This window comes from Orycteropus afer, unplaced genomic scaffold (genome assembly GCF_000298275.1).
Source record: "Orycteropus afer afer isolate SDZICR_OR568_19922 unplaced genomic scaffold, OryAfe1.0 scaffold00001, whole genome shotgun sequence".
Taxonomy (NCBI): Eukaryota; Metazoa; Chordata; class Mammalia; order Tubulidentata; family Orycteropodidae; genus Orycteropus; species Orycteropus afer.
Genome location: NW_006921588.1, coordinates 3,513,389 through 3,535,344, shown reverse-complemented (window position 1 = coordinate 3,535,344; position 21,956 = coordinate 3,513,389). Strand labels below are relative to the sequence as shown.

Sequence of the window (21,956 nt, the reverse complement as noted above, 5' to 3'; positions counted from 1 at the left end):
ACTGTAGCAGCTATTGATTATTGTAAGTGAAATATCACATAAGAAAAGAATTGTCATCTGTAACGTAGCAGAAAACTGTGTTCATGCAAAGCTAGCTGTAATTGCCACTGAGGAATCCCCGGAATGTCAGCATCAGCTGTTTGTTTTCAGAAACAAAGGCCTCCAGAAATACTCTCACTGATCCCCAGGCAGAGTTGTGGGCTCTGTGAACATTTCACATACCCCAGGGGACAGGATTTTAGATATTTTTGTTACTTTAAAAAATCAAAGGTCATCTCTGCTAAAAATGTGTGTTCCAGTTAGAAAGATAAATATCAATATAGTGCTTTTTTTTTTAATAGTCCTATGTTTTTAAGCATACCTACCTTGTCAACATTTTAAGCCTATCTTGTGAGATATGTGGGAAAAGCTAACATTTGCCTACACAAAGAGTTTACATTTGCAGAAAATTGATCTAAGTTATTCATTTGTGTTTTTCATGAAAATCAGGCTCATTCCTTTAGTAAAGCAAAGAAATTAAATGGATCAGAGGCTGAAGGACACTTTTAGATGATGCTGGGAATTCTTCATGAGTGAGCTCAATTCCCAGTCTCAGTACTGTACTTTGAGAAATGAAAACCTGTCTATTTCTGCCTTTTAAAATAGCACACATAAGATTAATTTTTAAAACTAAATTGTTTCATATTGTCTTTTGGTCTTCAGAATATTTTCACTGTTTGGGGCCTTAGCTAATAATTGAAGTTTTATGCATGTTACTTCTGATTTTTTATAAACTGGAAAGAATTTGGGATTCTGGTTTTTGTTTGAACTTCAGAGAAACAACTTTTGTTCTTTCCAATTTTTTAAAATGGTTAATCATAAGAGTGTCTTTTTATACTAACAAATTAATGAATGGTGACAGGGATCTGGAGCCCTGGTGGTGCAGTGGATAAGTGCTCAGCCGCTAACTGAAAAGCTGGCAGTTCAAACCCACCAGCCACTCCATGGGAGAAAGGTGTGGTTGTCTGCTTCCATAAAGAGGTATAGCCTTGGAAACCCCATGGGGCAGTTCTACTCTGTCCTATAGGGTTGCTGTGAGTCAGAATCAACTGAAGGCAGTGGGTGTTACTTGGTTTGGAACCTGGATCCACAGCCCCCTGGGCCCTTGGAGCTGGCTAGTAGACTTCCTTTCATAGTCATTAGGTACCACCCACAGTTCTCATTTCCTGATAAGGGAATGAGAGCTTGGAAAAGGAAGTGAAGAGGGAGAGAGACCAGGGGAGGGAAAGGAAAGAGTGGGCTTAAAGAGGGATGAGTTCCCTCAGATTCTACACAGATTGCCCTCCTCAGTAAAAGAAACAGAATCTCATTCTACTGAAAATCTAAGGCACCAGCCTGACCCTGCCTGATTCCTTGGGTTTAATATTAAGCACTATTCTTCTATCATTCTGAAATCCTTATTCGTAAATTGTCTCTTCTGTTTGGTGGGATGTCTTTTCTAGTCATTTGTGCTATCTGCATTGGGCTGTCTCTATTATTTACTATCTAAAACATTCTAGGCTCGAAGGGCATTGAAACGCTTGAAGGAGGAGGCTAGGCGTAAGCATGCAGTTGCTGTCATTTGGGCTTACTGGCTTGGACTGAAGGTACTTCCTCAATCACTTCTTTCTGTCCAGGGTGAACTCAATAAAACCAAGCACCTACTAACACTGAGAAAACTATTGATTATGCTTGCTCATGGTCTGCATAGTCTTTTAGAATGTTATCTGGCCTAATTTTTGTTTCCTTGTGAGAATAAGCCTATACGCTAATACTTTCTAATTTGATTGAGTTATATTGCTTTAAATAATAGCTTTAAAATAATGCCAATGTAGTTTATTTTGTTCTATTTTATGTTATCTTTCTGATAATAAAGTTTGTTTTTTAGCCTGTAGAATAGAATTCTATTTTAGCTAGCACTTATTGTTTGTTGTTGTTATGTGCCGTTGAGTTGGACCCAACTCATAGCGACCCCTCACTAGTTGAGCTAAAAGCTGACCCACCATCCACAATGGCTTTTATATACAATGGCTTCATCTGCCTATTCTGCTCCAGTCAGGACTGCTTGGAGTCAGAGACTCCTCAAAAGCAAGCAGCATTCCAATTTACTCAGCACAGAAACAAAGAATTTTGCATCAATGAACTTAGAGATTTTGATAAAGGAGACAGCAATCAGTGATCATTCAGTTTAAAGAGAACTTTCAGTTCAAATCAATGCCTTGTAATTTAGGCAGGGTTTGTTTCAAACTACTTTAGAATAAGGATAGACATAAGTAAATAAGACTTCTGAGCTCTGGAATACTTTTAGAATGATTAAAAATCTAAGGATTTTTGTTCTTAGATTGGACTGAAGGTACTTCCTCAATCACTTCTTTCTGTGTAGGGTGAACTCAATCAAGCCTAGCACCTGCTAACACTGAGAAGACATTCTGTCTTTCTAATGTTCAGTAATTAATAATGATAGGACACTATCCACATTTCCTTTTGGGGGGTAATTTAGTCACCTTTCTGACACTATTCCTCTTTATTATTTTTACTTTTTTAAAAAGTGAAAAAAATGAACTGTTTTCCCATTATTGACATTTTCTAATTTGCATTCTGATTTTCATAAAACGAAGGAAGAGACAACTTGAGTCAACATATTCTCTGTTGTTTTTGCCAGTAATATCGTGTTTATCTTCAATTTTGTAGGTTTAACTGCATATGGTTTCCACATTAGGGGTGTGTGCTAGCCACCTACAAACCAAATTCAATTTGTAGATAAATGTTGTTCTAACTGGGATAACTTTAGGAAGAACTGCTATTTTGATCTGTTATCATTGTTGTTATGAAGTAAGATTAAACAGTTTTGAAATTCAAGAATGTAATCGTTCTGTACTTTTCTTTAAAAGAGAACTATGTTGGTACGACCAGTAGTTTTACCCTTTGAAATGATTTGATTATTTTTGTGGAAGTGATCGCAAAGTTCAGTGGACCCTTTTAGAACTCCAGATCCTCACAAGGGACACCATTTTATGTGTTAACCATGTTGCACCAGGCTTTTTTTTACTGTATGTAGCTGTATTTCAGGAAAAACAGCCTGCCTTGTTGGATACGAAAAAGTGTGTTGCAGTTACAATGAGGCTAAACTAAGTATATTAGAAGTTCTAGTATGTTTTTTAAGGATTTATTTTCATGTAACCTTTTTCTATTTGTTTTCCTGAACTATTATATGTTGTTATATAATTTAATTTATAATTTTAGGAGAGATATTATGTAAATGAAAGATAATTGGTAGATATTTTTCAGTAGATATTTTCTTTCTCCCTGTCCTTTCCAACCTTATCGTATTAATTTGAGATTTGGAATGTTTAAGAATCTAACAACTTCACGGCTGAGAGAGAACTGATAATCGGTAATATACGAAATAAAAGTAAATATCTTTAGAGTCACTGTGAGTCAGAATTGACTCACTGGCTGTGGATTTGGTTTTTTATTTTGGTCTAAATGGTTTGTGCCAAATATTTTTAAATCTTAGTACATTTGAAGTGTATTGGTGAAGAATATTGACTATACCATGTACTGCCAGAGAACAGACAAATCAGCATTAGGAAAAATACAGCCAGAATGCCCTTAGAAGCAAGGATAGTAAGACTTTTTGGCTGAGTGACTTTGGACATGTCATCAGGAAAGACCAGTAGCTAGAAAAGAACATCATGGTTGGTAAAGTGTAGAGTCGGCAAAGGTGAGGGAAACTCTTGGTAAGATGAGTTGGCACAGCGGCTGAGATGATGGACTTAAATACTTCAGTGATCATGAAGACAGTACAGGACCAGGCAGCATTGCATTCTGTCAAACGCAAGGTGGAGCTGACCGATGGCAACTAAAACAATAGTAATCCTCAGGTGTGTCTATTACAGGGGTAAACCCATGTATTGTGCTACGTGGGTTTAGGGCTCAACTGCCCTGACGAACCAGGCGGCTCACATAGATGAGAGAAGCAGCAGATGGAGGGAACATTAGGGGCAGAGGGGCTTCAGACAGTTTGGAGTATGCATGTCCCTGCTAAAGGTAGCTACACCACCTACTCTGTCCACCTAGTTCTTGTCATGTGAGAATAGGGCCCACTCTTGTTACCATAGAAAAATTTAAGAGAAATCACGATCTGGATTCTTAATATGAAGTTCTTAATTTAAAAATATACATATAAAACATTTATCTACAAACCTTAATGCAGAAATATTTTGAACATGTGCAGTTAAACCAAGAAAGCTCAAGGAAAAAGAGAAAGTAATAGTGTTACCTTCTCTTTTCAAACAGGCTAGTATTTTGCTAAATGCTGACTCTCCATATATAACTGCATGATAATAAATGTTTTGAGTATTTTCCCCATCAGTTTCAAACTGAACCACATTATTCATTCATTCATTCATTTATCCAGGAAACACCTCATTTGGTTCCTATTATTTGTTAGACATTAATATATGAAAGGAAGGAGCTCTGGTAGCATAGTGGCTAAAGCACTTGACTGCTAACCAGAAGGTTGGTGGTTCAAACCCACAAGCCACTCCTCGGAAGGAAGGTTGGGCAATCCTACTTCCGTAGTGATACTGCCTCAGAAACCCAAGGAGGGGTCGCTATGAGTCGGGGCCGACTTGACGGCACATAACAACAACAACAACAAATATATGAAATAAACATGACACTGAACCAAAGAAGAAATATGTAAACTAAAACTGTAATAGGATGTTTTAAGTGCTCTGATAACATTAAGTACAGAGTTTGGTAGAAGTAAAGTTGAGAGAAAAATTAATGCAATTAAGTGGAAGATAACAGTAGTTTAAAAGCTTTTTAAATTCTTATTTTTAGCCATGTTCAGTTTATTGTACAGTACTAAGATTCTATCTTCATATACCAAGGATTTTGAAAAATGTGATAAAATTTTTTGAATGTTTTTTGCCTTTTAAAAATAATTTGAAGTAGAAATTACCTTATATAATTTTTCAGAAACATAATTTGTGAAGAGGTTGCAACTATGCCTGTAAAATGTTTATTGTCAAATAAACAGACTCTTTAAAATTTAGTAAGAGGATTTAAGATGTCCACTCTCATATTATCACTTTCTGTATTGTTTCTTTTTCTCTGACTTCAAATCCACTGTCTGAATATGTTTCTACTATTTTGCCACATCAGAAAGGACACTTATAAATATACTTGTTCCCCATAGTTTCATCCATAATCGAGGGGTGTCATCTTCATCAGTAACTGCTAGCCACATAATAACCAATGTCATCTGCTGCTTCTTTTTTTAAGGTACGCAGGGAGTACAGAAAATTCTTCAGAGCCAATGCAGGGAAGAAAATTTATGAGTTTACACTGCAAAGAATTGTAAGTTACTGTTTGCAATTTATATGTATGGCTAATTAGCATTATTGGCACCAACTCAATGAAATGTGACTTGTTCTTTGAGAAAAGATTAAATAACTGTGATCTCGAGAGATAGTAACCAGTTTTTATCATCTTCCCAAGAATTCAGGTAAACTTGCATCAGAAAGAATTATGAGTAGCCCATATATAATTAGTAAAATGTTCATCATACTTGGGAGAAAGTAAATCCAAGAAAGCTTGGGTCTTGCTTGGTTAAACTGCTGTTGAGCTGCAGGAGGGCAAGACTGACCAACGAGTTAGTGGGTGAACAAGCAGAATGTGCAATTCCACCAGCGTTTGTTCTGGAGTCCCCTTGCTTCCAGAGGGGTATATGTAGTGGCGAGGAATGCAAATTCTGGAGCCTGCTGCCACTTACTAGATTTGTGACCTTGAACAAGTTACTTAATTTATGTGAGCCTCATTTCATCATCTGAAAAATGGGGTTGATATTAGCATGATTGAAATAGAGTCATGAAGATTAAAACGAAATTATGATATAAAGCTCTTAGAACAGTACCTGGCATGTTTTATATTAAATACTCTGGAGCAACACTAGCAAATAGAACTTTCTTTTTCTTTTTTAAATTGTGTTTTTATTTACTTAACTTTTTATTGTATTTAGCTGACAGTTTACAGAGCAAATTGGTTTTCCATTAAACAATTCATACACATTTTATTCCATGACATTGGCTGCAATCCCCACAGTGTAACAGCATTGTTCCTACTTCTTCCCTGTGTTTGCTGCTTTCATTTGTCCTTCTTTCCTATCCCTTCCTGCTTTCTGAGCTTTATCCCTGGGCAGATGCTCTCACTTTTGATCTCATATAGTTGGTTATCCTAGAGAGTGTGTACCTCCCTGGTGTTATTGTTTACCTTATAGACGTGTCTTTTGGCTGGAAGTTGAGCCATTGGGGAAAGTTTATTTCTAGGCCCAAGAGTGTCTAAGGGCCATAGTCTTGAGGGTTCCACCAATCTCTATCAGATTAGTAAGCATCAAAGGCCTTTTTTATGATTTTGAGTTTTGTTCCCCATTTTTCTCCTGCTCTATCCAGGACCTCCTATTGTGCTCCCTTCCGGACCAATAGAACTTTGTGTGATGATGAAAATGTTCTTTCTGTATCTCTGTGCTCCAATGCAGTAGCCACTACCCACATGTGGCTGTTGAGCACTTAAATGTGACTAATGTAAGTGAAGAACTATAGTTCACTTTATTTGACTTCCATTACTTAATTTAACTTCAAATAGTCATGTGTGACTAGTGGCTACCTATTTGGACAATACTAATATCACTATCACTATCAGTACTTTTCTCAACCATTGGGGTTAATATGAAAAGTGGAATTGAAACTTTCCAGAGGACTTACAAAGTTTTGTGGACTAAAACTTGCTAAATTCCACTGAAGACTGGTTTGTTGATCGTAGTATGTGTAAAATAATATATTTTCTGCTATATTTTACTAATGTAGTATTTTCTTTCAAACTCAACCCAGGTGCAAAAATACTTTTTGGAAATGAAAAATAAGATGCCTTCCTTATCTCCAATAGACAAGAACTGGCCATCAAGACCTTACCTATTCTTGGATTCTACTCACAAGGAGCTAAAAAGGATTTTCCACTTGTGGAGGGTAAAAAAAATGTCTTGCTGTATTTTTTTCAGAGACTTCATATTACATGTTTTTGAATGCTTGAGGAATGTTACGTTAAAGCACATTTTTAACACCTTCTTCCTCTGACCTCAAAGAGAACTGCTTGAGGACTTTGGTGTTTCTGAGGCATGCACTGTACTTGGCTTTCTGTGAGAAACCCTGCAGCACCCGAGGCATTTCCCATGGCGGTTTACTCTGGTAGTGGGTGGCAAGGGGAATACACAACCGGATTGTCTTCTCCTTTCAGGTTCCACTTGCTTTCAAGTGGTTTACTGTTTTGTTTGTCTGTTCTCTGTAAATGAGGAATACAAAAGAGATAGAAATCATAAAATTTGAACATCTTTAGGCAATGTAGTTAAATCAATGCAAATTGCATGAATTTACTTCATAAGATTTATTAAATACAAGACATACATATGAACACACACACACACATTGATAGACTATAAAAAAGATTCTGAAGTCCCCAAAGACATTAAAATGTCTCTACACTAGACTAAAAGGAAGCTGAAAATCTATCTATCTATCTTTGGCTCACATGATTTCATATGAGAGCATAGCATGTGATTTAGGTGTTACCCAGCATATGGGGCACATGGGGTATTTGTAGAGATGTTGACTTTATTGCAATCACTTCATCTGATATATGTAATGCAAAATATATACAAGTAACAGATGTAGTAAAATCATTAAGTTAAAGGGTTCATATTTGGTAAATGAATGATCATTGGATACATCTTCCAGAAAGCTCTTCCCTGCCCAGCAGTGTAGGCATCTTTCTTATTCATCAGAATCACATATAGAGAGAGTGACATTATTGCTAATTAGTGTAATGAATGGTAGCAGCATAACATGACGAACGAGATTCTGAGTTCTGTTCCCTAGCTTCGTGAGTCAACTTGACGAGGTTCTTCAGCTTCATAATTGGTCACGTTCCCTTTTGAGTCTGACATAGAAGCTCATTTCAGAAATAACGGGGAGCTGCTAATGTCAGGAGTCTGCTGCTTCTCTCCCCTGGCTCCTGAATGTCCCCATTACCTCCCTGGGATTGGGGTGGGGGATGAGAAGGTTGTTTATTCCTGAAGTGAGCCTTCCCGTGGAAAAGGTGGGCAGCATCACCAGCATTTCTTTTTACAGTTATTTCAGTGGTTCTAAACCATACCTGTAACTGAATTTCTTCGAGAGCTCATAGAAAAATCCTGGCCTCTTCCTTCCCACTAACCTTTAGCTCCTTTCTGCACAGTCTCAGACTTCGGGGGAAAGGGGCATTTCTCTGGCCTCCTGTCCACCATGTGAAATGGTGTTGGGTTGGGGGGATTTGAAGCAGCAAACTACAGTTCATACCCCATGTGTGAATCACAATATCAGTTTAGTAGATTGATGAATATGGTAGAACAAAAAACAGCCGAGCACATCACATGTAGAAAGCATTTTATTTTTAAAGCTTTTGTGTCAATTGTCACAATTGTGTGTGGGTAGATAGGTACCCTGGGTTGTGCTGCACAATGTTTTTCTTACTGTGAATCACTGTAAAAAAGTGTGACAGCCACAAGACTAGAGGACCTCCAAGAACTGACATCATAGATGGAAGGAAACTGAACTCACAGGGCCAGTGCCAGCTAGGCCTTTGTATGTTTTAAAGAAGCATGCAAAGTTCTGCAGTACAAATAATAGCTTTTATGACATTTTCCATGACCAGCTTTTCAAAAGCCACAAAGGAAAAATGTTTCATGATTCCTGATTTGGCCTGTTACATGAATATTTCGTACATGTTTACTCTTATTCTGGTGGCTGTTAAATTGGCTTAGCATACTTAAGAATGAGTAATAATTATTTAGATAAGTCATTTTTAGTTGTTTTTTCCTTCTCCTATTTTATAGTGTAAAAAATACAGGGACCAATTCACAGACCAGCAGAAACTTATTTATGAAGAGAAGCTAGAAGCCAGTGAACTCTTCAAAGACAAGAAGGCTTTATACCCATCTAGGTATGATGGCTTTGCTTTATCCACAAATGTTTAAAAACTTTCTCAAATGTACTTACAAGTAGGTTTTAGTGGAGTTTGATATTGGTAACATATGAATGATTTCTAATTTTGTGAATTATTTTATAATGGACACGCTCATAAACACATTTAAGCAACGGTATCCATGGCCCTTTTGAGCCTGGTCAGAACCTCATTTGTAAGATGTATGAAAAGAGTGAGCTCATTTCTCACTCTTTGGGTGTTGCTCAAGCATTTGCCTGCGGTGCCCTTTGGTCTGCTAGCTTGTCAGGCTTAACTTCAGTGGCCTATGCAGCAAGCCCAGTTCCTTTATTGTGGACATTGTGAACTCAGAAAAGAGGAATGCCAGTTGTAATTTGACCAAGTGAAGTCTTTGGTAAAGACCACTTAGCTAAATTTTCTTACGTCTCCTATAAATTCATCATTTTCTCCACAATTCCTGTCCCTTTTTCATCTGAGGTGTTTATAAAACAGATGGTACAATTTCAAAACAAATGTATCGCAGTTTTTAGCTTCTCCCCACAAAGAATTGCCTAGAAATAAAAATGTTATATTTACATTCTCTATATCCTTATCCTTTTAAAGGATTATCTAAACTGAAATTTCCAGACTCGATTGGTTTAAATATTTTCAATTCCTTGGGTAGCTAGATTTGTCTGCTTGAAGTGGCACATACTTCCCTCACTCCAGCAGAGTGACTAAATCCAGAGTGTCCAAAATGGCTATATGCAAAGGATATTCAAACAGGGAAATGTCTGTAAGTTTCTTCAGCAACTAATTTTATTCAGCTTTATGCATTTTTAAGTTAGAGAGGGACCTTCTTAATGAACATTTCTTGTAGATGATTCTTTAGAAATGGGAGGGAAAAAAAGACTTTCTTGAGAAAACAAAAGGCCCTTAGCACTTTTTATTATTAAAAAACACATTTAAATATGAACAACAAAAATTTTAACATCAAACCGAAGTCCTTTGGGGTAGTTTTATCAATTTTCAGAGGTGGTAGCAGGCTTGCCCTACAATAGCAAGAGAGGTGGCGTAATCCACCCTCCCACCAGTTTGTGACGGGCGGCAGCTCTGATGGGTGTCGCTCTTTTATATCATGGGAGCTGTGAAGCACCACCTACGTGGATTTTTCTTCCCTGATCCTCCACCCACAAGCCCAAGCATTTAAAGTTGTGTCTGCAAATCTCCAGAACTTTGTAGCTCAAAGTAAAGTATTTGGTGTCCTTCAAGCTGCAGTTTCTTTGAAGAAGCTCCCTTTTAGAGGGTGAGCCCACAACCTCACAGCTTAGTGATATGTGCAAGATTATGCATCTTGCACAAATTGGGTTGTTTGAAAGAACACTACTCTGATTCTGAATGTTTGCCTTAACCATTTCTGTCCATTTGAGGGCATATCCTGGGAGGGTAGGCTTGGTTCTTTTTTCTTATGCTGCCTACTTAGAGCCTTAATTACCAGGTGATACTGAGCGCTCTCTAGTTTTCTTTTAAAGTGGTTGCCTGGATCTGATCTTGCCCAGAATGGCTATTGATTTCCTTGCTCTCTGCAAGAAAATGAAATTTTTCTGTGGAGCAGGTGATAGTAATTGTTTGTGTGCATTTGTCCATTGCCACCCATTGTTTAAAGATGTTAATAAATCCTTCATAGTCCACTGTTATCCTTACATTAACGGATTAGAACTAAGAACCAACTCAATGGCCATCAGATCAATTCTGGCTCATGGTGGTCCCTGTGTCAATGTAGAACTGTGCTTCAGAGGGTTTTCAATGGCTGATTGTTCACAGGTGATTAGCAGGCCTTCTTCTGAAGCATTTCTGGGTAGATGCAGTCTGCCACCCTTGTAGTTGGCAGTTGAGCACATTAAACCTTTGCATCCCCCAGGGACTCCAACAGATTTGAAAGGAGTATCGTTTCCTACAGGTGATGCTGTGTGTGTGAGTCTCAGCTGTGGTACTTATACGGAATTTTCCTGTCCTGATTACTCCATGTGATACGATTTCCAGACAAGTTCTACCTAATGTCATGACTGCATCAAAAAAATATTTAAAATAGTTTTTTAAGTTCACTTCCTAGCTTATATTAAGACAAGTGCATGCGTAATGTGTAAAATATGTAAGATAAAATAAACTGATATGAAGCTGACTGATACTTTTTGTTACCTTTTCCCAGTAGTATCTCCATTTGAAAGCATTTCTACTTTTTTTTTTTTTCTTCAGTGTTGGGCAACCATTCCAGGGGGCTTACTTGGAAATCAACAAGAACCCTAAGTATAAGAAGCTCAAAGATGCCATTGAAGAAAAGATCATCATTGCTGAAGTTGTGAACAAAATCAACCGTGCTAATGGAAAGGTAAAATGCAAGCTCTGAAGACTAATAAGAAGTGTTTATCAGTTGCGATAGGCTTTCTTAGTTTTCTGAATGTTAAAATTTGTGTTTCATATTCTCCGCAAAGTTACCGTGAAGGGGTCTGTTTCCCCTCAAGCAGACTTTTACTTATTCTTTGAAATTTTTATAAGTTAAATACAGGCTGACCAATTGGAATAAAATGTACATTTCTCTATATAATTAATGCTTTAAATTCAAGGATGGTTTTGAGTGTTTTTGATAGTTGGTTTTATACCATTTTTGTTTTGTTTGCTTTGTTTTGGTTTAGAGTACATCCCGGATTTTCCTCTTAACAAATAATAACCTTCTTCTTGCTGATCAAAAGTCTGGGCAGATCAAGTCAGAAGTTCCGCTGGGAGATGTGACCAAGGTGTCGATGAGCTCACAAAATGATGGCTTCTTTGCTGTCCACCTCAAAGAGGTAAAAAAAAACCTCATTGTCAATGAGTCAGTTCCGACCTACAGTGACCCACATTGGGTTTCCAAGGTGGTAAATCTTTACAGAAGTAGATTGTCCCCTCATCCTTTTGCAGAGCAGCTTGTGGGTTTGAACCTCCAGCCTTCTGGTTAGCAATTTCTGGTTAGAAACTCAGTTAGCCACTGAGCCACGAGAGCTCCTTAAAGAGGTACAGAGTCAACTGCTGACTTAATTGAAAGATTTCTGCATTTGTCCAGTCTCTCAGCCATTGATTGAAAATTGTTCATATCTGACTAATCCTGTTATCTGAAGTTAATATAGCCTACTCACTGATATGCAAATTTTGGCTGTGTTTACCAATATGTCACATCCGAGGCTTGAATTTTTTATAATTGAATAAGGTTAATCGCTTTTGTTGACTTGTTCGCTTGAGTTCTTTAACTGAGTAGCTTTCATTTGCACCGTCCATGATGGGCCATGGGCATTATTTTTGAGACTAATGATGTATAGAACTAGTGAAACGTTCTGAATCATCATTACTCCTGTTATTTCTTTTGTGTACTAACTTAACAAACGTTTTCTTGTTCATCTTTAATTTGAGGTTTTTCATTAATAAATAAAATAGCTACCTGATAATTTTAACCTTAAGATTTTAGTCTATTCTGTGCTTTTAGCTTATAGCCAGGACTTGTTGACTTCAATGGAGTGGTTAAGGCTGGAGTTGCTCTCACAGCTTTGTGACCTTGGCAGAGTATTTAATTGTGTGTGCCTATCTAATTTTCTTTATCTATAAAATAGGGATAATAACAATACTTACTTCATAGTAAAGGATATCATGCTTGGTGAAGTGGAGGGTCAACAAAAAAGGGGAAAGCCCTCAACAAAGTAGATTGACACAGTGACTGCAACTATGGGCTCAGGTATAGCAAGGATTGTGAGGCTGGCAAAGGACCAGGCAGTGTTTCATTCTGTTGTACATAGGCTAGCTGTGAGTCAGAGACGACTCGATGGCACCTAACAACAACAGCAACGTCATAGTGTTTTTATGAGGATTAAGCAGCATACTGTATATAAAGTGCTTAGCACAATGCCTGTCACATAATAGTCACTGAATAAACAATTGTTAGTGGATATTGATTGTATTTAGGTGCATTCATATAGCTGATAATGCCATTTTAGCTGATTCTAAACTTAGGAAATCTTCGTAAGTTTAGCTCAGCCTGTTTTCCCACTGTGGATCTTAAGCTTAACGGGCTATCTCAGATCCTTGGACAGTGACTCTCAACTGTGATTACACAGTAAGTTAACTTGAGGAACTTTAGAAAATGCTGATGCCCAGACCCACTGAGTCAGAATGTCTCTGGATGGGGCACAGCATCGTTTTAAAAGCTCCCCAGGTGATTTCCTTGTGCAGGTGAGGATGAGGCTCTTGCCCCGGGATTTTCATTGGAAGTGGTGCTGCTGTTCTTGTTTTTTTTCTTAAACTGTATCCCTGAGGAATTTTTTAAACAGCTATTTCAGAGTGAGTTGAAGGTTAGGTTAGTGCTTCTTGAACCTGAATGTTCGGAATCATGCAAAGGTCTTGTTGTGGAGTGAACCTGCTGTGGGGAGTGAGGGTCTTCTTTTCTAACAAGCCCCCAGGTGATGCTGATGGAGCATCTGGTCCATCGACCGACAGGGAGGGGGGTTAGTAGCCTTGTGCTCTGAGCAAGTTGGAAGAAGTACTACGTTTGTCATTACTGTTTAATTTGGGAGAATGGGTTCCAGTTTCCAGTGTTTTAAAGAGACTATAAATACATTTTCAGTGTAACTTATAAACATTTACAACCCAAACTGTCTTTAATCATGATGCTGACCCTTTGTTTGCCTCCTTAGGGTTCAGAAGCAGCTAGTAAAGGAGATTTTCTCTTCAGCAGTGATCACCTGATTGAAATGGCCACCAAGCTCTATCGTACAACTCTCAGCCAAACCAAACAGAAACTCAATATTGAAATTTCCGATGAGTAAGTTCATGTATTGCTTGAGTACACTTACCCACTTTCAACTATATTGTTTGAGTGTAGCAGTCTGATCTTGTTCATTTATATAATAGGTGTTTATGAAATACTGAGTAAGTGCTAGACATTGTTCTACGTAATGGATGGGCAGTGAATGAGGCTGGTCAGGTCTGTGCCTTCCTACAGCTGATACTGTAGTTGTGTTGTTGTTATGTGCCATCGAGTCAGTCCCGACTCATAACAACCCCTCCTTGGGTTTCCGAGGTGGTATCACTACGGAAGTAGATTGCCCAACCTTCCTTCTGAGGAGTGGTCGGTGGGTTTGAACCGCCAGCCTTCTGGTTAGCAGTCAAGTGCCTTAGCCACTACGCTACCAGAGCTCCTGCTAACTGTAGTAGAAGAGACAAATATACACAAAGTAACCAATAGGCAATGTGGTTTTGGTTAATGACAAATGCAGTGGGTAAAAAAAGCAAGCTAAGGGTCAGAGTGTCATTTTTGATACAGTGACATTTTGCATATAGTGAAATTTGAGTCAAATCTCATAAGGGAATAAGCCATGCAGCAATTGGGGCAGGGGTATGTTTTCCAGGGCAGGAAGCAGCAGGTGCAAAGGCCCTTGGACAGGAGTTAGCATTGTGGCAGAGAGAGCAAGAGGATGTTGGTAGGAGAAAGACCCTAGAGGGTAAGGCTAACCTTGAGCAGCTGGGTAGCTGAGGTAAGGAGTTAAGGTTTTACTGAGGATGATGGAAAATCATAATAGGTTTTGAGTGAGGGTGTTGTGTGATCTGACTCATGCTTTTCAAAGATCACTTTGGGTGCAGTGTGGAGAGCTAAGAATTGAAGCAGAGGAACTAGTTAGGAGACACTCAGAGTGATCTAGGACACAGGTGATAGAGCTTAATGCTGAGGTGTGAGGCAGAAGTAGTGACAAGTAGTCAGATTCCAAATGTAATTTGAAGGAAACCAAGAAGATTCATTAACATATTGGGTGTTAGGTGTGGGGCCTGAACCCAAATGCTGATGTCATTAATGCAGTAGGTGACACTGAGAAAAGAAGGTTGTAGTGTAGGAGAGAAAGGAGTGGAATCAAGAGTTCTGTTTTGGATGTGTTAGATTTGAGATGACTGCCCCCCCATATATGATAAATAGTGTCATAAAATAAGCCTTTCTTGATGACAAGGGTTTATTAGTGGTAAGGCTGGTATAAAGCTGAAAAATGTACTCTTTTTTCCTTCACATTGGGATTCTAATTCTAGAGGCTGTATTGGCATATTTGTATGTACCCTACATCAGCATGTAGTGAGAGATTATTTGAATGTGAGTGGATTGTTTTCAATGAGTTGTTTACTGCCTGCTTGTATAGTTTGCATGTGTAGTAGAAATTCCCATAACCAGGTTGCTTAGGAAATGATTGTTATTTTCTAGTTAAAAATTTCGCAGCCTATTTATTCTATTTTAACTCTTCCTAAAAGTCTTGTTAATGTAAATTAATACTCATTGCTGCCCCATTTGAAAGCAAAACTGTCTTCACTGTGTTAGAGTATACAGGGTCATAGATTCTTGCTGGACAGTGAGAGGGTTGTTACAAGTTGAGTGGGAGATTCTGCTCCATGTATACTCCACATTGGAAATTGCTGTTTTGACAAAACAGTGTTTGTCATTATATGCTTTCCCATAAAACAACAACAACAAAAAAAAAAAATACAGGAAAAAAGATAATGGCTGCTTGGGTTCCAGTTCATTGAACTTTTAACCTTTAAGGTCTGTTAGAGCTTTAAACTCCCGTTGAAGTTGGTCATAATTTGGAATACTGGGCTTATTTCCCGTGACTACTAATTCCTACTCGTTGTGAAGAATGTATGCGTCTTCCAGACGGTAGAAGCTCCTTCGTATATGGCGAAAGCAGCCTGAGGAAGTTAATAAGGCCATCTTTACAGAGAAAAGATCACACGGAAATCCACACCACAAAGGACTACTACTTCCAGTCATTTCACAAACTGGTGTTCCAGGAACACTGCCTTTGTAGGATGTTAATAACAGTGTACTGTGGGAAAAACAACAAAACAAAACAAAACAAAAAAATGTGTTCTCTGGTAGAAATCTAAGATCTTTCCCACAGTACTTCTTTCTCCAGCGTTGTTGAGTCAGCTCCTGACTCATGCTGACGTGTGTGTCAGGGTAGCCCTGCATTGCCCAGGGCTTTCAGTGGCTGATCTTTCAATAGTAGAGCGCCAGCCCTTTCTTCCAGGGTGCCCTGGGTGGACCTTGCAGTTAGCAGCTGAGGCTGTGTGAGGCATACGTGTGTGTATATGCTGAGAGAGATCTCAGACAGCTGAATGCATGTCTAAAGCTATGACTCTTTTTCTCAATGTTTTCAAGTTGAGAAGAAACAAGCCATGTAAAAGCTCAGAAACACTACCTTTTTAAAACAACTGTTGAGTTAGGTGTTTAGGTAACATGTTTCACTCCAGTAGGTAACATTTGCAAAACAGAGGCTTTTGAGACCTTGAAACTGAGGTTAATGTATACAGAGTGGAACTTTTAGATCTTTACAGTTGCTATGGTGTCAGTGAGTGTGTGATTAGTCACATGGTTGTTAGGTTGACTCACTTAATAATAGACCAGCAACCCACAAAACTGTTCCCTAAGAAACATACTGAAAACATTATACATTACACTGATTATGATGTTAGATGAATAGGGGAACTGGTTTGGAGATGGGAAAAGCCAGGCTCTAGTCCAGCCATTCTGCTCTCACTTCCCCTGTCGATGTTATCTTTGAGGACAGGGATCTCACTTTACCCACCTGGGCATCCCTCACAATGCCCACACAGAAAGAAGCACTGGTGTGTTTGTTGTAGGAAAGAGTGAAGAAATATCTTGTGGACAGTCACTGGACCCCCGCTGGTCTGTGAAAGGAAAGATTTGGGTTAGAATATTATTTCCCACAGTGTACTACATGTACCACTGGTAGGATAAGAGATGGTTGTAGATAATACAGTGATAGAATTTTTAAAATCTTACGTGTGTGTGTGTGTGTGTGTATGTTGTTATGTGCCATCGAATGTTATGAGACCCAACTCATAGCGACCCCTCCTTGGGTTTCCGAGGCGGTATCACTATAGAAATAGATTGTCCAACCCTCACTCCGAGGAGTGGCTGGTGGGTATGAGCCACCAGCCTTCTGGTTAGCCTTAGGCACTAATATATATATATATATATACCCACTGCCACTGAGCCATTTCCGATTCATAGAGACCCGCATTGAGTTTCTAAGGTGGTAAATCTTTACAGAAGTAGATTGCCCCATCTACCTTCCATGGAGCAACTGGTGTGTTTGAACCACCAGCCTTTGGTTAGCAGGGAGATGCCTTAGGTACTGTGACACCAGAGCTCCTCACATAGATAGATAGATAGACAGACAGATAGATTGATCGATAATTTGTGTATTGTTTATATATTATAATAACATGCTTATAATTATATCAATAAAGTATATATATATATATATATATATTTAATATGTTTAGAAAAATAGAAGAACCACGTAGAACTGATGATTTTATCAGTATTGTTGTCATAGCTGTTTTGAAATAAATTCATACAGGTTAAAAATAACTCCTGGTGTAGTGTGCAGATGCAACAATAATTGTGTAGGAAGTACGTGAACGACACTCAAGAAAGCATAATCTTAAGTGTCTATTCTCAACTTCTTTATAAATTCTTTATTTATAAATAAATATGTTGTTGTTGTTGTTGTTGTTATGTGCCCTCGAGTCAGACCCAACTCATAGTGACCCCTCCTTGGGTTTCCGAGGCAGTATCACTATGGAAGTAGATTGCCCTATCTTCCTTCCGAGGAGTGGCTGGTGGATTTGAACCACCAGCCTTCTGGTTAGCAGTCAAGTGGCTCAGGCACTACACCACCAGAGCTTCTATAAATATAAATTCTTATAAATTCTTCGCTTATAAATAAATTCTTTATTTCATTTTCTGAATTTGTGGATAATTCAATAGCACTCCTCCTATAATTTATATTTTTCCATGCAAAGACAGAAAAATGGAGTTATAACATGTTGGTCTTTTCATTTGAAGTATGGCAGTGATTATTATTTTTTTTTCTTACCTTATTGGAATATGATGGATTAATGAACTTCACTATACTTAGGGTTGAATTATGACTATTGGAAGGAAAAAGCCGAGTGGTACCTAAGATGTAATTTGACTCACAGAAGTTCTGATGGAAATGGGTAGTACTTCTAAAGATCAATATCCATTTCCATAAAAGCTCCAATGGTTCGTGTAGTCATAAATTGCTGTATGTATACTTTCCTTTAATTCTTTTATTCTTTTCTCCTAGGTTTCTGGTACAGTTCAGACAGGACAAAGTGTGTGTGAAGTTTATTCAGGGCAACCAGAAAAATGGGAGTGTCCCAATGTGCAAACGGAAAAATAACCGGCTCCTTGAAGTCGCTGTCCCTTAACTGGTGCCTGCTCTTTGCATTCATGGACTTGTTTCTTTGTAATAGTGCAATTGGAGTTTTGTTTTGTTGGGGGTTCATTGTATGTTTGGAAGTTGCCAAAGGCCAATATTGTTAGAGTCCCTTGGCAAAATAAAAATATTTAACTAATCAATTTTTATTATTGGAATAGTTTTAACCCTTAATGTACATGTTCTGCCCAAGGGCAAGATTGTAGAAACTAACAGTATCTAGGCCATGCCATATGTGTTCTCTTTTTAGCCATCATGTTAGGTCTGTGTACCATAAACCAACATACTACTCATAAATCATTAATACATCTAAGTATAGAAAACGGTCTTAAGCTATAGTACATTCATTCATCAAATATTTATTGAGTGCCTACTCTGTGCTTGGCACTGGGCTAGATGGTAACAAAACTTATTAGAAACCTCTCCCCCCCCCCCTTTTTTTTTTGTCTTTAGGGCCATTACATTCTAGCTAATTCATATGGAGGCTAAGAGGGCTTGAAAATGTCGAGACCAAAACAATGATTGTTAATTGATAGCATTGTTAGGAACCCTGTCATATGATCTTTAACACTATACACTTCAAGAAGGGCTGGTCCTAGGAAGAAATCAAAATCTATGCTAGGTACAATACCTCTACTTGTGGTTTCTATCTGAAGAAGGAAAACTGACATTTAAACAAGAATTTTAACTTGTTCAGATCTCTGATACTTGCTTTTAACAGTAGAAGACAGTCATTCTCATTTTAGAAAAAGTGACAGGAGCAGTTCATTGAGATTATATTTTATGTTTCTGGTTAACATCAGATATGATCCTAGGTAAGCTACTATCTGCGTAGTGTTCCTTTCACCCAAATTTGAGTAGATATTTTTAACAGCTAGGACAGTAAAGGGGTGAAAGTCTTTCAGATAGTGGCAGGCGTTCTGTACGATGTGCAATATAGCATCCAAGATCTTTTTTGAAAGTTTTATTTATAATATACATTTTTGTATGAGAGGTGATTGGTACAGGGTGCTTATTTTAATCAAAGGTTGAAAAATAAGTTTGTGTTAATTTGCAGGGCTTTCCCCACCCCCAAATTCCCAATAAGAATTATTTTGGAAACTACATTTTACAGTTTGGAATTGAATTGTTTCTTATTTGGGAGGATAATGTATATACATTGGTATTATGTTAAATAATAAAATTGTTCTAATTTGGTGCCATTTTCTGGATCATAACTATTTTTGTATTGCAAACTATTTTCTTAACGGTATATGAAGTGTATTGTCACACACAAAGGCTTTCTAATCCAGACATTATATGTTCTCTGTGTAATTGAATTTCGTATATCTTTTATAAACTAGAAACATTCATTGAAAGTATTTTCTGGGGAATTTCTTTTAATTTTTATACTTTGAAAAAATTTTCACATAAAGAAGTTCTTGGAAGCTTTTGTGTTTATTGGAACAGGTAGAAGGTATAATTACTTTTCTTATGGTCTTTTCCAACATGTGCCTTCAGTAGTAGGTTGATGGCTCTTGGTGTAGGTAAGTAGAAATTTGGGACTAAGATTTTTTTGTTTTTATTTTTTAAACTGTTATAGTTCATTTACTTTATCCAACATATAAGTAAAAATGTATACAGTAAAAATTTTCCATCTCATCAGTCATCCGGTCTTCTCACCCTCCAAAGTTAACTGTTGTTTTGCATTAGTTCATGCATATGCTCGCAGGTCCTATAAAAATATAGATTGTTATCTTTAGTAGATAAAAGCTATTGCATTATACACATTGTTCTTTCATTGAGCAGAATATCATAAAGAGCTCTTCATTCTTTTCATAGCTATGTAATCAGCCATGGCATGGACACACTATAATATATTTAACCAGTTCCCTCCTGAGGATCGTTGGGATGTTTCCCGAATGGAAGTTTAAGCTCACGATGCAGAGGCCAGTATTCCATGACCTACTTGTTGAATTTTCCCAAATACTTTATGTGCAGACAATTAATGGTGATGATTACAGCAATGGCAGTGAGCATCAACATATTTTACAGAGTTTATTTCCAGTAGGGAAAGTATGTGATCACAGACTTCATGGTCAGTATTGTGCAAAGATTTGAAGTAGATCTACAAAGTAGTTTTAATTACAAATATTTTGTGTAGACTTATCACTTACAGTATTATCACTGCAGTAGTTTGTTTATCATGAAACTCCTTCTAGGTAGATTTTGATTTTGTTATTTTCACTTGGTGCTGTCTAGCCAGTTTGGACTCACAGTGACGCCATGTGAGAGAGTTGCCTCAGTGGGTTTTGTTGGCTTTATTCACTGTGGGAGCAGGTCATCAGGTCTTCCTCCTGCAGAAGCACTGGGTGGGTTTGAACTGCCAACTTTTTGGTTAGCAGTTGTGGCCTTAACCATTTATGCCACCAGGGCCCCTTGTGACTTGAGTTGGTGGGAAAGGTCTGCTGAACTTGGCCTGAAAGCCTCCTTAGGTACCGATATGAGATTTGCCTCCTTAAAGTTCCATAAACCAAGGCGGCCACTGGCAGCCGTGAATAATATATATGAAAGGGGGAGCTCTTCCTGCTCTCCTGTGTGTTCCCCTTTGCTTTTCCACTGCAGCAAATCAGCACTTGAGGAAATATAATTGCTGAGGGAAACTATTTATTTACGACTTAAAAATAGAATACTAACCCTGGTTCTGAGTCCTGACATTAGGGTTGCCTGTCCCCAGAGAAGCATAAACTGTTCTCTTTTTGGAAGCCCTTCACATACACCCTATGAGAAGAACAGTGATACCTAAACACACTAGAAAGGAGGACAGAGCTGCCATAATTCAGTGATCACCCGTGAGTAGTGTTTCTCAAAATGTCACCGAGAGTCAAACTGTGTCAAAATCATAAGAAAGACTCGTTTAAAAAAAAAAAAAAAAAGCAGATTCCTGAACTTTACCCACAGAGTCATAATCTTCAGATGTAGTTTGTTGTTGTTGTTGTTGTTACGTGCCATCGAGTCATCTCCGACTCATAGCAACCCTATGTGCACCAGAATGAAACACTGTCTGGTCCTGTGCCAGCCCCACAATCTTTGCCATACCTGAGCCCATTGTTGTAGCCACTGTGTCAGTCCACCTTGTTGAGGGCCTTCCCCTTTTTTGTTGATACTCTACTTTACCACGCATGATATCCTTCTCCAGGGAATGGTCCGTTCTGACAACATGACCAAAGTAAGTGAGACAAAGTCGGCCATTCTTGCTTCCAAGGAGCATTCCAGCTGCACTTCTTCCAGGACAGATCTGTTAGTTCTTTTAGCAGTCCATGGTACTTTCAGCATTCTTTGCCAACACAACTCAAAAGCATCAGCTCTTTTTTGACCTTCCTTATTCATTATTCAGCTCTCACATGCATGTGAGGCAACTGAAAATACGTGGCTTCTGTCAGGCGCACCTTAGTCTTCAAGGAGATACCTTTGCTCTTCAGCACTTGAAAGAGGTCTTGTGCAGCTGACTTGCCCAATGCTATACATTGTCTGATATCTTGACTGCTGCCTTTATTGGTGTTGATTGTAGAATGAAGTAATATGAAGTCTTTGACAACTTCAATC

General features: G+C 38.2%; 1 protein-coding gene across 1 annotated transcript in view; it reads left to right on the top strand.

Moving 5' to 3' along the window:
* Nucleotides 1–18,363, top strand: part of MYO1B (myosin IB) — a 195,333-nt gene extending 176,970 nt beyond the window's left edge. Inside the window, exons 23-30 of the mRNA XM_007936644.2 lie at nucleotides 1,539–1,625; nucleotides 5,311–5,385; nucleotides 6,915–7,049; nucleotides 8,951–9,057; nucleotides 11,293–11,425; nucleotides 11,730–11,882; nucleotides 13,755–13,882; nucleotides 18,240–18,363. Coding sequence (XP_007934835.1) covers nucleotides 1,539–1,625; nucleotides 5,311–5,385; nucleotides 6,915–7,049; nucleotides 8,951–9,057; nucleotides 11,293–11,425; nucleotides 11,730–11,882; nucleotides 13,755–13,882; nucleotides 18,240–18,363 — 942 coding nt within the window. The remainder of the gene's footprint in view (nucleotides 1–1,538; nucleotides 1,626–5,310; nucleotides 5,386–6,914; nucleotides 7,050–8,950; nucleotides 9,058–11,292; nucleotides 11,426–11,729; nucleotides 11,883–13,754; nucleotides 13,883–18,239) is intronic.
* Nucleotides 18,364–21,956: the final 3,593 nt, after the last annotated feature.